The 12,616-nt window shown below is 59.1% G+C and overlaps 2 protein-coding genes across 2 annotated transcripts; both read right to left on the bottom strand.

Moving 5' to 3' along the window:
• Positions 1-282: 282 nt before the first annotated feature.
• On the bottom strand, positions 283-7,083 carry CDC42EP2 (CDC42 effector protein 2). The gene is made up of 2 exons (XM_042906576.1): positions 6,948-7,083; positions 283-1,816 (listed from the first exon to the last, which is right to left on the bottom strand). The coding sequence occupies exon 2, from the start codon at positions 1,445-1,447 to the stop codon at positions 803-805; it is 645 nt and encodes a 214-aa protein (XP_042762510.1). The 5' UTR covers positions 1,448-1,816; positions 6,948-7,083; the 3' UTR covers positions 283-802.
• LOC122201362 lies at positions 6,055-12,280 on the bottom strand. The gene is made up of 6 exons (XM_042907223.1): positions 12,162-12,280; positions 11,402-11,509; positions 8,652-8,755; positions 7,141-7,273; positions 6,948-7,067; positions 6,055-6,304 (listed from the first exon to the last, which is right to left on the bottom strand). The coding sequence occupies exons 1-6, from the start codon at positions 12,200-12,202 to the stop codon at positions 6,055-6,057; spliced, it is 756 nt and encodes a 251-aa protein (XP_042763157.1). The 5' UTR covers positions 12,203-12,280.
• Between the last annotated feature and the right edge of the window lie 336 nt (positions 12,281-12,616).

The following is a 12,616-nucleotide window of genomic DNA, read 5'->3' as shown; positions in this document are numbered from 1 at the left end:
CCCGGTAGACCCCAGCAGCCTGGGCACTGCGCCCGGACGACGCCAGTGCTCAGCCCCCTCTTGTTAAGCACCTGAAGCAATATTGCGGTCTCCCTAGGTGGCATTGGTGTATTCCTGCCTCTTTCTCACTATGGGCTTGGGATCGGGTAGAGGCTTCCCAAGGGCAGGGCCCGCCCTGCACACAGCCTTCTGGGAATGGGGTCTCCCCCAGGGTCAGCCCCGGTCGCGGAGGCTGGTCTGTCTTCAGGAGGAAACCCGGGTCGAGGGTGCCGGGAGCACAACTGTCAGCAGCAGCAAGTTTTATTGCGACCAGAATCTCCCGGTCATGTGAGCGAGGGTGGGGCAGAGGGACGTTCGGTCACCAATGCCACGTTCCTAGTCCAGGACAGCGAAGCCAAAGTTCTGGCTGGCTGTGCCTTGCCTCTTCCCCAGCCCCCAGTCAGGGCATCCCATGGGGCTGAGGCAAAGGGGACTCCATTTCGGCGGAGCCTTCATCCAAGGGGTCTCAGGGAAGGAGGAGCAGTTGGGGGGGGGGGGGGGTCCAGGTGGCCCGAGATGCTCAGGGCACTTTGGGCTGACTTCTGCACGTGTCCTCGGTGAGCTTTAGGGGAAGGCAATGAGGCACGCTCTGCCCATGAGGAGAGGGTGGGAGCGAGGGAAACAAAGGCTCAAAGAAAAGAAATCACTGGCCAGTGACCACACAGGGGGGCCTAGGGATCCCGACGTCTAGGCCAGGGCTCCATCCACCCCCTGCCTCCAGCATTCACTCCACCCTGAGCACCCGGCCTGGCCAGCCGTGGTCCTATGTGGGGATCTGCACGTGGCCCAGGTCCTGGTCCATGATCTGGAGGACGTCATCCAAGATGGAAGGCCCCAGGTCCACATGCAGGGAGAGCAAGGAGCTGGCATGGGACAGGAAGGGCTCCTCGGCCCCTGACTCGGGCGTCAGCCCATTGTGGGCAGAGCCAGCCTCTGGAATTCTCCAGATGTCCACACTCCCTGCCTCCTGTGGGGAAGGCTGTGGGGAAGGCTGTGGGGTCTCCAGGTGCAGGCGAGGGGGTTTGGGTGGGGCCTGAGTTGTGGGCAGGGTGAGGGCCTGGGGCCCCCCGATGACAGGGAGGGAGATGGCGTTCTTGAGCAGAGGGGACGGCCCGTCGGGGAGCTCCCGCCCACACAGCGTGGCGGTGCGGGTGAACTGGAACGGGAGGTCCAAGGTGCCGTCCTCCTCGGGTCCCTCGACCGCCGTCCCTGGCAGGAGGTGGAACTTGCCCTGCAGGAAGGAGATGTCACCGAACATGTCGCTGCCACCGCCGCTGCCGATATGAATGGTGTGTCGGAAGTCCCCCAGCGGCGGGCTGATCATGTCCGAGGACAGCAGGTCCCGCAGCTTCTCCTTCTTGCCCTTGCGGCTCCCGCGCTTTAGATAGATGGGCACCTTGGTGGACATCGCGATCTCCGCGCCCGGGGCCGGGCTGCAGGGGCTGGGGACGGCGCACCCTCGGGGACCACGGCCTCCGGCTGCCTCTTCTCACCACCTCAGCCGGACACACCCAGAGGGGGGTTTTCGGACACCCAAACGTTGCCCAAGGGCCAAGACAAGGGTGTGGGGCGTGACTGAAGTTGGCCGGAGGGATGAGAAAAAGGACGATTAAGGATCAGTGAAGTCAGAGGGCTGAGATAACAAAGATCACTCTCTCCCAGAAGAGTGGAAAATGCTCTGGAAAATTAGCAGCAGAAAGGTGGCGCTCTGGTGGGCAGCAACGGGCCCTCCGGTCTTGTTCTCGCGGGCTCCCCGGTCCGGTCTGGGGCTGAAGAGCTGAAATACCAGAGGTATGAGTCAGGGACAGAAGGACAAAAGTCAGAGGCATCCGTCTCATTTCTGGGCCCCCTGCGTCAGCCCCGGGAGCCCGAGTGGGGCCACTCTCCTGCGGAAACCCTGCGAGAAGTTTGTGGTCACTTACAGACTCACTGCACCTTAGAGCCTGGATCACCAGCACCGAGCCCCTCCCTTTATGAGTGGGGAAACTGAGGCCCGGCAACGTGAGTGATGGGCCCAAAGTCATATACAAAGTCATATCCTGGCTCTGGTCCCTTGCCTGGGGTCCCTGGCTCTGCTCATCACCCCCTATCGCACATCAGCTGTGCCCCAAGACATAAGAGTCAAGTTGTGTGTGTGTGTGTGTGTGGTGGGGGGGGGAGGGTCTCAGACTTGTCTCAATCACGTACTTGACAAAGGAGAGAGATCTTGTAACCCCTGTCTCACCCACCCTGTCTGTGCCAGACCTGGACACACAGGAGGTGTTCAGCCCGCAGGGCTGAATGACGGACACCTCTGTTCGGCCCAATCTCGTCCCACCTAGAAGTGAGGGCACCTCGGAGTTTCTCTTTTCTCCTCCAGGTTAGCAGTTCCTACCTGTGGGACTGAGTCCAACATAGTTACTGTCCCTCCCCCCTGCCCAGCACCTAAGGGGAAGGTGGAGTGGAGGGTGCAAATACTTTGGGGGGCTCTGCTCTGTGCCCAGCATTTTGCTAAGTTCTTTGCAAATGCATCTCATTTAATCAGAGCAAGCTATCACCCCATTTCAAAATTTGAACCAGAGGGGCACCTGGGTGGCTCGGTTGGTTAAGCGCCTGACTCCTGATTTCGGCTCAGGTCGTGATCTCATGGTTCGTAAGATCAACCCCGAGTTGAGGATTCTCTCCCTCCCTCTCTCTCTGCCTCTCCCCTGCTCACAATCTCTCTCAAAATAAATAAAATTTGAACCAGAAACATTTTGGAGGGATTTGCACAAGGCATTGCCGAGGGAGGGAAGCAAAAGGCAAAAATGTAGTAGAGAAGATTCCATTTCTTTTTCTTTCTTTCTTTCTTTTTTTCTGAGAGACAGAGAGACAGAGCTTGAGCGGGGGCGGGGCAGAGAGAGAGGGAGACGCAGAATCTGAAGCAGGCTCCGGGCTCTGAGCTGTCAGCACAGAGCGTGATGCAGGGCTCGAACTCACAAACTGTGAGATCATGACCCGAGCTGAAGTTGGAGGCTTAACCGACTAAGCCACCCAGGAGCCCCTAGAAGACTCCATTTCTGACAGCAGTGATCAACTCCCCTCCCTCTACCCCTTCCCTGTATATATATGCATGTGTGTGTACCTACATACACAGGTCGGCATTGGATTATATCCTAGATAAAAAGAGAGAAGAGGCGTGCCTGGGTGGCTCAGTCAGTTAAGCATCCAACTTTGGCTCAGCTCATGATCTCACGGTTTGTGGGTTCAAGCCCCTTGTCAGGCTCTGTGCTGACAGCTCAGAGCCTGGGGCCTGCTTCAGATTCTGTGTCTCCCTCTCTCTCTGCCCCTCCCCTGCCTATGCTCTGTCTCTGTCTCTCTCTCAAAAATAAATAAGCATTAAAAAGAGATAGAGAGGGAAGAATCTGGAAGGCCAGCACCAGGTTGTCATATGGGTTTTGTAGATTGGGATGGGGGGCAGGGATGGGGTGTGAGGTCAGTGATGTGGGAGGAAGGGTGTCCTCAGTCAAAATTATCTGTAATATTTGCTACTGTTACTATAAAATGATATATGCAAATACGAAAAGGATGATTGCCAACATGTTGGTGGTGCTCTCAAGGTGGCAGAATTTCAGATGAGTTTGCCTTTCTTTTCCGTACTTTTTTATAAGTTCAAATTCTTTCTTTTTCAATTTTTAAAAATATTTTTTTATTTTAGGGGTGTCTGGCTGGCTCGGTCAGTTAAGCGTCCAACTCTTGGCTTCAGCTCAGGTCACAATCTCATGGTGTCCTGAATTCGAGCCCTGCATCAGGCTCTGTGCTCACAGCGCGGAGCCTGCTTGGGATGTTCTCTCTCCCCCTCTCTCTCTGCCCCTCCCCTGCTGCCTCTCTCTCAAAATAAAATAAATAAACTTAAAAGATTTTTTTTAATTAAAAAAATAAGTAATATTTTTATTCTAGAGATTGAGAGAGAGAGAGAGAGAGAGGGAGAGAGACTATGAGAGGGGGAGAGGGGCAGAGGGAGAGAGAGAGAAGCAGGCTCCAGCTCAGCATGGAGCCCGCCACGGGGCTTGATCCCACGACCCTGGGATCAGGACCTGAGCTAAAATAAAAAATTGGACGCTCGACCGACTGAGCCACCCAGGCGCCCCTCAAATTCTTAATGATAAACACATGTATTATTCAGGTGCACATATTATCCATGTAATCAGAAAAAATAAGCTATTTTTAACGTGGAAAAAACAATGCAACCTGGAGGGGGTGTCATGCCAGCTTAACAGAAAAAGGAAGCATTACAAGCACTCAACGGCGTTCCCACAGCTGTTGGAGGGTTGGCCTCCTACGTGGCCACAAGAGAGCCCACATGTAGAAGCAGAGCACGGAAGGCAAAGAAAGAAATTTGTCCAAGGTCATCCAGAGGGTAACCAGATGAGCGCCCCCCTCTCCCACTGCCCAGGCGGGCAGGGGCTGAGCAGGTGGGAAATGGGCCAGGGAGGGGCGGGGCCACAGCCGGGAGGCCAGGCGGCCCCATTCTCCGTCCTGGGCAGGGCGAGGAGGGAATGAGGGGGCCGGGCCGGCAGGAGGGAGCCGGAAGGAGGAAGGAGCATGCAGGACAGGCAGAGTCCCAACTCCCAGCCCGGGGCCCTCATTCAGGAAACCCCACCCCAGGACCGGACACCCTAGGTCAGTCACACTGAGCCACAGAGACCGGACATCTTGCCCCTCCCTGAGCACCTGCAGCTTAACAGGAAACAAAGGAATGACTCTCCAGTGGCGAAATTCCAGCTAAGCTTGGAAGGAGCTGGGGGGAGGGTGGGGGAGGCAGTGGGCGCCTCAAGGTCGTGGAATCCCGTCTCTCACTCATCTACCAGACATTCACCTGTGCCCACCACGCCGGACCTGGGGGCGCCCCAACACACATCCTACCGGCCTCCTTGATAGGCGAGCGGCCCTGAGACAGCCTTTCCTTCCTTTCCAGCCATGAAGAGTGGGGCCGACTGGTGGGGTTTGTCGTCCCCCCTCCCCCGGCCCCCCTCCGCTCATCACATAGGGCGCCAAGACAGCCTGAGTATTTCCACAACAGATCGGGCGTCCCTGACAGCTGTCTCACTCGGAGCCAGCCGTACCCGCCCAATTCCAGATGTGGGGAGAACTGAGGCTGAGGGGGAAGGGTTGGGCCAGCGTCAAGCCACCCAGGGGAGAGCTGGGAACGGCAATCATCAAGCCCCAAGTATTCGGATTTGGCAAGCGTGAGACCCCAGGCTCCAGCTGCCCTTGCAGAGTCCCCACTTTTACGCTCCCAGGCACAGCACGGTGGGCGTCACGGCTGCCTTTTGCAGGGGCAGAAGCTGAACCTCAGAGACCTTAACGTTGCTGAGGTCACCCAGCTGCGAAGAGAAAGAGGGGGCACTAGTACCCAGCCAGGTCCCGTGGCTCTGACGCAGTAGGCCACCCGACCTCTGAAAACTGCTTGCAGGGAAGGAGAGAAACAGGCTCCCAGCTGGGCTGGGGCCACTGGGTCCGCAGGCCTCCTCCTTGTAAGTCCTACCGGTCGTCTCCGTCTCCCCAAACTTGCGTGGCTCCAGAGAGATGAGAATGAGCTCTTCGCCAGGACAGGGTATGAGGGGCTGGAAGCGGTGGCTTCCCTCAGCAGTGGGCGGAGCAGGGGGGAGCCAGCCCAGCCCTGTGGGCTTGCTCTGGCCAGGAGCCCTGGGCCTCCTCCGGAGCAAAGACTTCCTCTAGGCACAGCCCCTCCTGCCCTGAGGAGTACTAGCCCACTGCCTACCAAGGTCCAAAGAGCAGCCCTCACTCTGTGACTTTGGGCAAGACGCCTCTCCTTTCTGGCCTTCACCTTTCCCATCTATAAAATGGGCTGACGAGGCTACTGGAAGACCCTATTGCCACAGTGCAAGTGAGAGCAGAGGTACAACAGACAGGGTTAGCGGGTCGCTGTCAGCCCTGTCATTCATTCAGCCAATAACTGTAGGTTTTCCGGGGACAGTGCTCCGAACAAGAGCCCCCATCCTCCTAGCGTCCGCCTTCTGCTCTGGAGGCAGTCTACGCAGAGTCCCCTTTGCGGGCCACGGGAGGTCTGGTCGCCCCGGGTCCCTGTGCAGAGTGGCGCTCGGCTCCACGGCCGCTAGGTGGCGCGCTCGCTCGCTCGCTCTGTCGCCTCGCTTCCCAGAGGAGTCCCGGCGCGCACCAGGGTCTCCAGCGCGCTTCGGGCTCCAGGCAGGGCCCCCCAAGGAGCTGCACGTTCGCGTACCAGATGCGGATTGTCTGAGGGATCTTCTTCTCTTGGGGTGTTCTGGTCTCACAACACGACAGTAGAGGGGGAAAGGGGCGATCGGGGACCTTGCCAGGGTCTCCAAGCTCTGGGAGGAGCTTGCCCCGTGCTTTCCGGCCTGGGCGATGTCCGAGTGTCCGCTAGGCGCAGGGCCAGACCTCGGGCGTGCAGGCCCCCACCCCTGGCTCCCGTGGGTCCTGTTCCTCAGCCCCAGCTCGGGTTCAGCGCAGACCCCTCCCCGCCCTCTGCCCGAGCGCCCAGCCCGGATCCGTTTCAGGACACTCGCGGCCGCGGCTAAAGATAGGAGGACACCTCACCATCGACTAAAAATACGACCCCTAGCCCGGGCGGGGACGGTGGGCGGCGGGAGGGCGCTCCCACGTCCCGAGTGTGAGACGGGGACGAGGGCTCAGGGTGAAGGGCGGGACCGCGAGTTCGCGATCTGGATGCGCGGCGCCTCGCAGGCGGAGGGGGCGCGGGCGTGGCCGCCTGGACCCAGGCGCGGGCGGGAAACACGGTGGAACCCGAGGTTCCCGGGAAAGGACCTGCGCGGAGGTGACACAGGGACCCGGGTGCGACCCAGGACGGGGCGCCACGGGGGTGGTCCGCTGGGGGGGCCCCCTGGGCGTCGCGGAAGGGCGGCAGAGTCCCGGCCGGAACTCACCTTAAGGCGCTCAGGCGGCGGACCCGCGGGCTGCGAAAGCTCTGGAGCTGGACCGCGAGGCTGTGGGACGCGTTCCCGGCTGTGAACTCAGTGCGATCCGTGGCCCCTGAGGCCCCGCCCCTGGCCCGCGGAGCCAATGCTGGGGCCGCCCCAACCAGGCCCGCCCACAGCCCCGCCCCACTCCGAGCCCCGCCTGTGCTCCCCCTTTGGTGGCGCGGCGCCCGGGTCCAGCAGCCGCGCAGACGTGGGGTGCAGTGCAGGCTCGGACGGCTGCGGGCCAGGCGGTGTCGGGTGCCCGGGCTGGACTCCGTAGACTCTGGCTGTGCCTGTCGGGGACAAACTCGGTGTTAGAAGGGCCGAGGGCGCGGCAGCCGGAAGGCCGAATTATAGTTCGTCAGAATTCACCGAGCGTCCTTGGACCCGTTCGCTCCCTGAAGGGCTGGGTCGGGCGAGGCGCCCGCGCCAAGTGTATTCAGTGACCACTAAGGGAATGAATGAGGCCTTGGAGGCTCCCGAGTTAAAATACTACAAACTTGCGAGAGCTTTCAGGAGTTTACTTCTCCCTAGAAAAGAGGGCACTGAGGGTGTGCTGGCAGAGTGGCCTGGGTACGCCCGTTTGTCAGTCTAGGTGGCTTCTGGGTCAGGGGGTGGAATCCATACTTAGACTCGTTCCGTCTTCGTTTGTTTCTTTCATTCATTCATTCATTCATTCATTCGGTACTAGAAGCATTTATTGAAGGGCAGGCCCTGCACAGGGCCCTGGAGATAGAGGAAGGAAACTGCCCTTGCTGCATTCAGTGATCCAACAGACACTTGAGCATCTAGCAGGGACCAGGTGTGGTTTTTGTCGCCGGGGATGCAGCGCCCCAGGAAAGACGGAAGACTGAAGTTCAGGGCCCTGATAGTGATCTGCTCCTCCAGAAAGCGGAAAGCGGAAGACTTTGGGCTTTAGGCCTTCCTCCTGCCTCAGGCTTCTCACCCAGCCATTGTCCCCACTGCCCTGCCCACCCCCCCCCCCCCCCACACACACACCCAAACACAACCCTGGGAGAAGACACAGCACTGTGCCAAGCCTTAAGCACTACCCCTGGGCCTGCAAGAATGTGGCTGAGGCACAGCCCCCTACCCTCTGTCTACTGAGAGTCCTCCTTTGGGGGAAGGAGATTGGAAAGGGTCGAGAACTCCATTCAGAGCTGGTGACAAAACAGAAGGTTGCAGGGATGGAAGTTTGGACAGGCAAAGACACTCACCCAAGACCACATGAAACTGGGAACCAGTTCCAAAACTCTTTGAAGAGTTGTTTTTTTTTTTCGGAGGGGGTTATTGGGGAGCACTGGGGGATGGGTAGAGAGCAGCGGATTTGGCCCCTTCAGCCTGGCCCTAGCCCCTGCTCCCCTCCCTCAGCAACTAGTTAGTAATCTGTCCAGCATGGCTGCCAGCCCACGACTCCTAACCAGGGCCCTTAGCCATAGGAGCCACCGTCTGTGTCCTGGGGACTGTTTTAAGTCTACCTGGATGTGACAAGTTTCCATGTACGTGCTCGCTCCCCATACTCCTGCCATCAGCCAGAGCTCGCTCAGGGCCCACACAAAGCCTACATTACATCCAAGGTGTGATTTGTGCCTGGTGGTGGGTTCTGTGCTCTGGAGGCACTCGAGTGAGCGGTTCGTGCTCTCCATTCACAGATGAAGTTATGTCACTTGCCTGGGGCTGGAGGAATCCCTAAGGAGCCAGCTGACGGCGCCTCTCCCGGAGGTTTTGCTGAATAGACAGGATCTTCGCGTACACACCCAGCTGCTGTGGGAGCCCTGCAATTAATGCGCATTTATGAAACAGGATTTCGTTTGCTAAAATTGGCTATTTTACGCAACTTCTCAGGCTGTGTGTAAGGGCCTGAGTGTGGGCGGGGAGGCTGGGATCCTGGGCCAGGGGATGGCCAGGGTGTCCTGCATTTCTGACTCAACAGACATCCAGGCCAGTGCCCCGCCTCCTGTCCCGCCTGCACCCTATGTCCAGGGAATAAAGCCTCAGCCAAGGCCTGGACTGTTCTCATTGGAAGGGTTCCTCCTGGACACACTGGTGGCTGAGGGGGCAGGAGCCTGAAGAACATTTGGGAGGGGTTAGAGGCCTTCCTTAGATAGCCTGCCTTGGCTATGATGGAGCAGTGCCTAGAATGGGCTATTCAACTTCCTTCTCCTCCACTGGGAGCTCCCCCTGGCCCTGAGATGGGTCTAGTCCGTTTCTCCCACCCGGTGGCTGCTTCCCCCACTGGGGCCCTGTAATCACCACACAGTGACTGACTCAGCCCTTCCTTCCCCTCCCAGCCCCTTCTTCCTGGAAACCATCCACATCAGCCCCAGCCCCCGTGGGCCCAGAGGGAGAGAATTGGAAGCCGCCTTCTCCAAGGTTAGCTGGGGAGGATGGAGGGGCCGGTGGGGAAGGCCCCCCCCCCCCCCCGCCAAACCAGGCTGGAGCCAGCTCTCCAAGGCCCCACTTACCTGGAGAGCTAGGCCCTGGGAGGCAGGGGGAAAATGTGACCAGGAGTTTGGGGGCAGGTCTGGGGGCAGAGAGTCACAAGGAAAGGGCAGTGATAATCTGGGGGCGGGGGGAACCTGGGGGGGGGGACCAGTGAGAGGAAACAAAGTATCTGGAAGGGGCCTCAGCACCCCTACCCCCCCAGGACCACAGGGCAGCAGGGAGCTGAGCAGGAGCTCAGTCCACCCCTAGGAAGCCTCCCCCAGCCCGAGCTCAGCCTGCAGGGCCCCATGGCCTCAGCCAACCCCAGGCCTGGAATGGATTTTTCCTTGATTGTTTCTTATTTCCTTCCTCCCCTGGGCTCCTGCCAACTCCAGCCCTGCCCTCCTTGCCCTTCATCCTCCTGTAGAGAACTCTGACCCACCAGAGGCTGGGATTCCAGATGAGAGTCCCCTCGGAACTGCCCCCAGCTTCTGTCTCTGTCTCGAACCCCTCCTGGGGAGTTGGGTGTCAGGGCATTGCGGGGGGACTTTCCTTTGGGTCTGGACTTTGGACCCATGCCCAGAGCCATGGGGGTTTCCAGAGTGGTGACAGCTCTGTCCTAGCAGGGACCAGCCCAGGCATTTCCCCCAGAGGCCTCTGGGAGCATCCAAGCCGCATGGCTGTCCTTTGGCCTGGGGATCACGGAGTCAGCCGGGGTCTTCTCCAACACTTCCCACCTCTCCAAGACATCTTGTCAGTGTTCATTTTGAAAACTCCTATTTGTATCTACCTCTTTTGCCTAGGGCTGTGCTGGACACAGAATGGCCAAGGCTGGTCCCCAGCCCTCAGGGAACAGATAACCCCAAATGAAACAAGTAACCAATTCTAAAATAGCACATTCTGTGCCATAAAGGAGGGCCTTGAGGGTAGAGGCTGGCTCTGACTCACTTCTAACTGTCCCAGGCCAGCACGGATGAGGCTCAGTCAGTGACTGCGGAGTGAAAGAAGAACTAATAAGAACAGAAGTGAGAAGGATTCGATACGCTAGAGGGGAGGAAGCAGATGGGAGTGTTGCAAAAACTGCAAGGAGGAGGGGATATTTGAGCAGGGTATTAATGGGTGAATAGGAGTTCGCCAGGCAGAGAATAGGAGGGACGTTGCAGGTGGAGTCGGCAGAGACAAAGGCCAAGGCCAGGAGGACTACACGTAGACGCATGGTGTCATCATGAAACAAGAGACACCCAGCAGACCATGGCATAGGAGAGGGGGACAGTCTAAGAGGGTCGCGGGTGAGCCCTGTTTTCCTTGCCCAGCACCCATCCCTCTTACACTGGTGACCACTACTCCATTTTCCAGAGTCTCCAGTATGACTCAGGCCACTCCCAAGGCAAAAGTGCCCCTCTTACCCCTGTTCCTTAGGCACCCGTTCTCCCAGAAGACAACGAGCGTTATCAGCTTCTTGTCAACGCTTCTAGAGATACGCTTTGCCCCTGCAAGCAAAGCCCCTCCCATCTTTTTTACACAAATGGCAACATATAGACAAGTAGGGCCCCAACGTACTGAAGGTCCTGGTGGCGATGGGGGGAGGGGGGGGCGGGCGGGGAAGAGGACAGGCTCTACTGTCAATGGCGGTGGAGGTGACTCTGCAGGGCCTGCGGGAAACCGCACCTGATGGAGCCTCTGCTACTCCCACTGTTCCGCGCCTGGCTTTTTTTTCTTTATCGAACCTTCTATTTATGAGCGCACTCCATAGCAGGACACGGAAGGTGTCGTCACCTTCACATGTTTGCTGCCACACAGCGTGCCGGGGGGGTCACAGTTTCCCTCCGCAGCTCTCAGCTGGAGCCCGCGTGGGGTGTTTCCAGCCCTTTCCCAGGACAATCTGCGCTGCGGCGGGTCACCTTGTGCAACGGCCGAATCACGCACGCATGCGCACAAGCTGCGCAATCATTCCTACGCGCTTGGGGGGGGGGTGAAAGGACGCGCGCAGGTGTCACCTGGTCAGCTCTGTCTGTTTGTGCTTCCAGGGCATGGGCCAGGTGCCAGGCCCCTTTCTCCTCAGCCTCACCAGCATCTGGTCCTCGACCTCTCTGATTTCTTGCAGCCTGAGAGGGAAAAATGAAACAAAGCCAAAGGAGCCTGGGTGTGGTTTTAGTTTGTGTCTCTTATGATAAGGGAGTTTGGCCGCCTGTTCGGAGGCTTTAGGGCCATTCCTCGTTCCTTTTCCTGTGGACTGGCTGCACGGTCTTGCTTAGGAGGGTCACTTTGGAGTGTGTGTGTGGAGGGGGGGGGGTGGGTTCTGGAGGGGGGCCGGACTGGGGGCAGGGGCGACTCTGCGGAGAGTCGGTTCGGGAAAAAGACAGAACTTGACTCTGAGCTGTGGCGTAAAAGCCAGAGTTGGAGATAATAAAGTAGAAAGATTGGAATTTGGTGACACACCGGCCACGGCGCCCATGGAGAGACAAGGGGGGAGGTCGAGCCCAGTCCAGGGCGGTGACTCAGAGTGGGGAGGGTGGGGCAGGGAAGGGAGGAAGGTGCGGCCACCGAGGAAGATGGAGGGTCCTGGGGGAGAAGATGATGTGCCACCTGCCCATTCTCCACCTGGCATCGTGATTGAGGTGCCACATGCCCCTGCTGACAGGCTTCCGGGTCCACAGTCCCTGGGCGGGGCCCCTACCACCCGCTCCCCGGCCCCCACTCCCCCCCCCCCCCCACTGCAGGGGCGGCCCCTTGCGCCTGCTCCGCCCTTCACCTCACCTGGCCCCTCGCAGGCCTGGGGGGCATCTCAGCTGGGGCATCTCTCCCTCAGGGAAGCCTTCCGAATCCCCGGTTGATGTCAAGTCCCCATGTGGCACCCTCGGAGAAACCCTGGGCCACTGTCGCGCCCGCGCCACCGTCAACTGATTCACGCGCACCCCCCGCTGGACAGTAGCCTCCAGCGTCTCCCCAGAGTGCCTGCAACATAGTAGGTACCTGAGGGAGGAACAGAGGAACGAATCCGCGGAAGAATGGCAGGGTGCTGGGGACAGCGAGAAGGGGCCGTATAGGAGACAGGGTTTGGGAAGCAAGGGCCTGGAGCCAAGGACCTCTCTGTGGCCCCTCCCCTCCCTGGCGCCCCCTCTGCCCGGCCTGCTTTGCTTTCCTCCACGGCGTTCGCCTCCCCCTGTGCCTGGTGTTTGCTTGCTTGGGGTTTCTGCACCGGAGGGGAGCTC

Source organism: Panthera leo, chromosome D1 (genome assembly GCF_018350215.1).
Source record: "Panthera leo isolate Ple1 chromosome D1, P.leo_Ple1_pat1.1, whole genome shotgun sequence".
NCBI classification, from domain to species: Eukaryota; Metazoa; Chordata; class Mammalia; order Carnivora; family Felidae; genus Panthera; species Panthera leo.
The sequence above is the reverse complement of the archived record's forward strand: the minus strand, read 5'-3'. Positions and strand labels throughout refer to the sequence as shown.

Bases quoted from the DNA above. Each gene is read 5' to 3' on its own strand.
- CDC42EP2 (XM_042906576.1), bottom strand. From the start codon at position 1,447: ATGTCCACCAAGGTGCCCATCTATCTAAAGCGCGGGAGCCGCAAGGGC.
- LOC122201362 (XM_042907223.1), bottom strand. From the start codon at position 12,202: ATGCCCCAGCTGAGATGCCCCCCAGGCCTGCGAGGGGCCAG. The intron at 7,274-8,651 runs GCAAGTGACATA...TGTCCCCGACAG, and splicing joins AGGGATTCCTCCAGCCCCAG to GCACAGCCAGAGTCTACGGA. The intron at 7,068-7,140 runs GCGGGGCTCGGA...TCCGCGGGCCAG, and splicing joins CCACCAAAGGGGGAGCACAG to GGGCGGGGCCTCAGGGGCCA.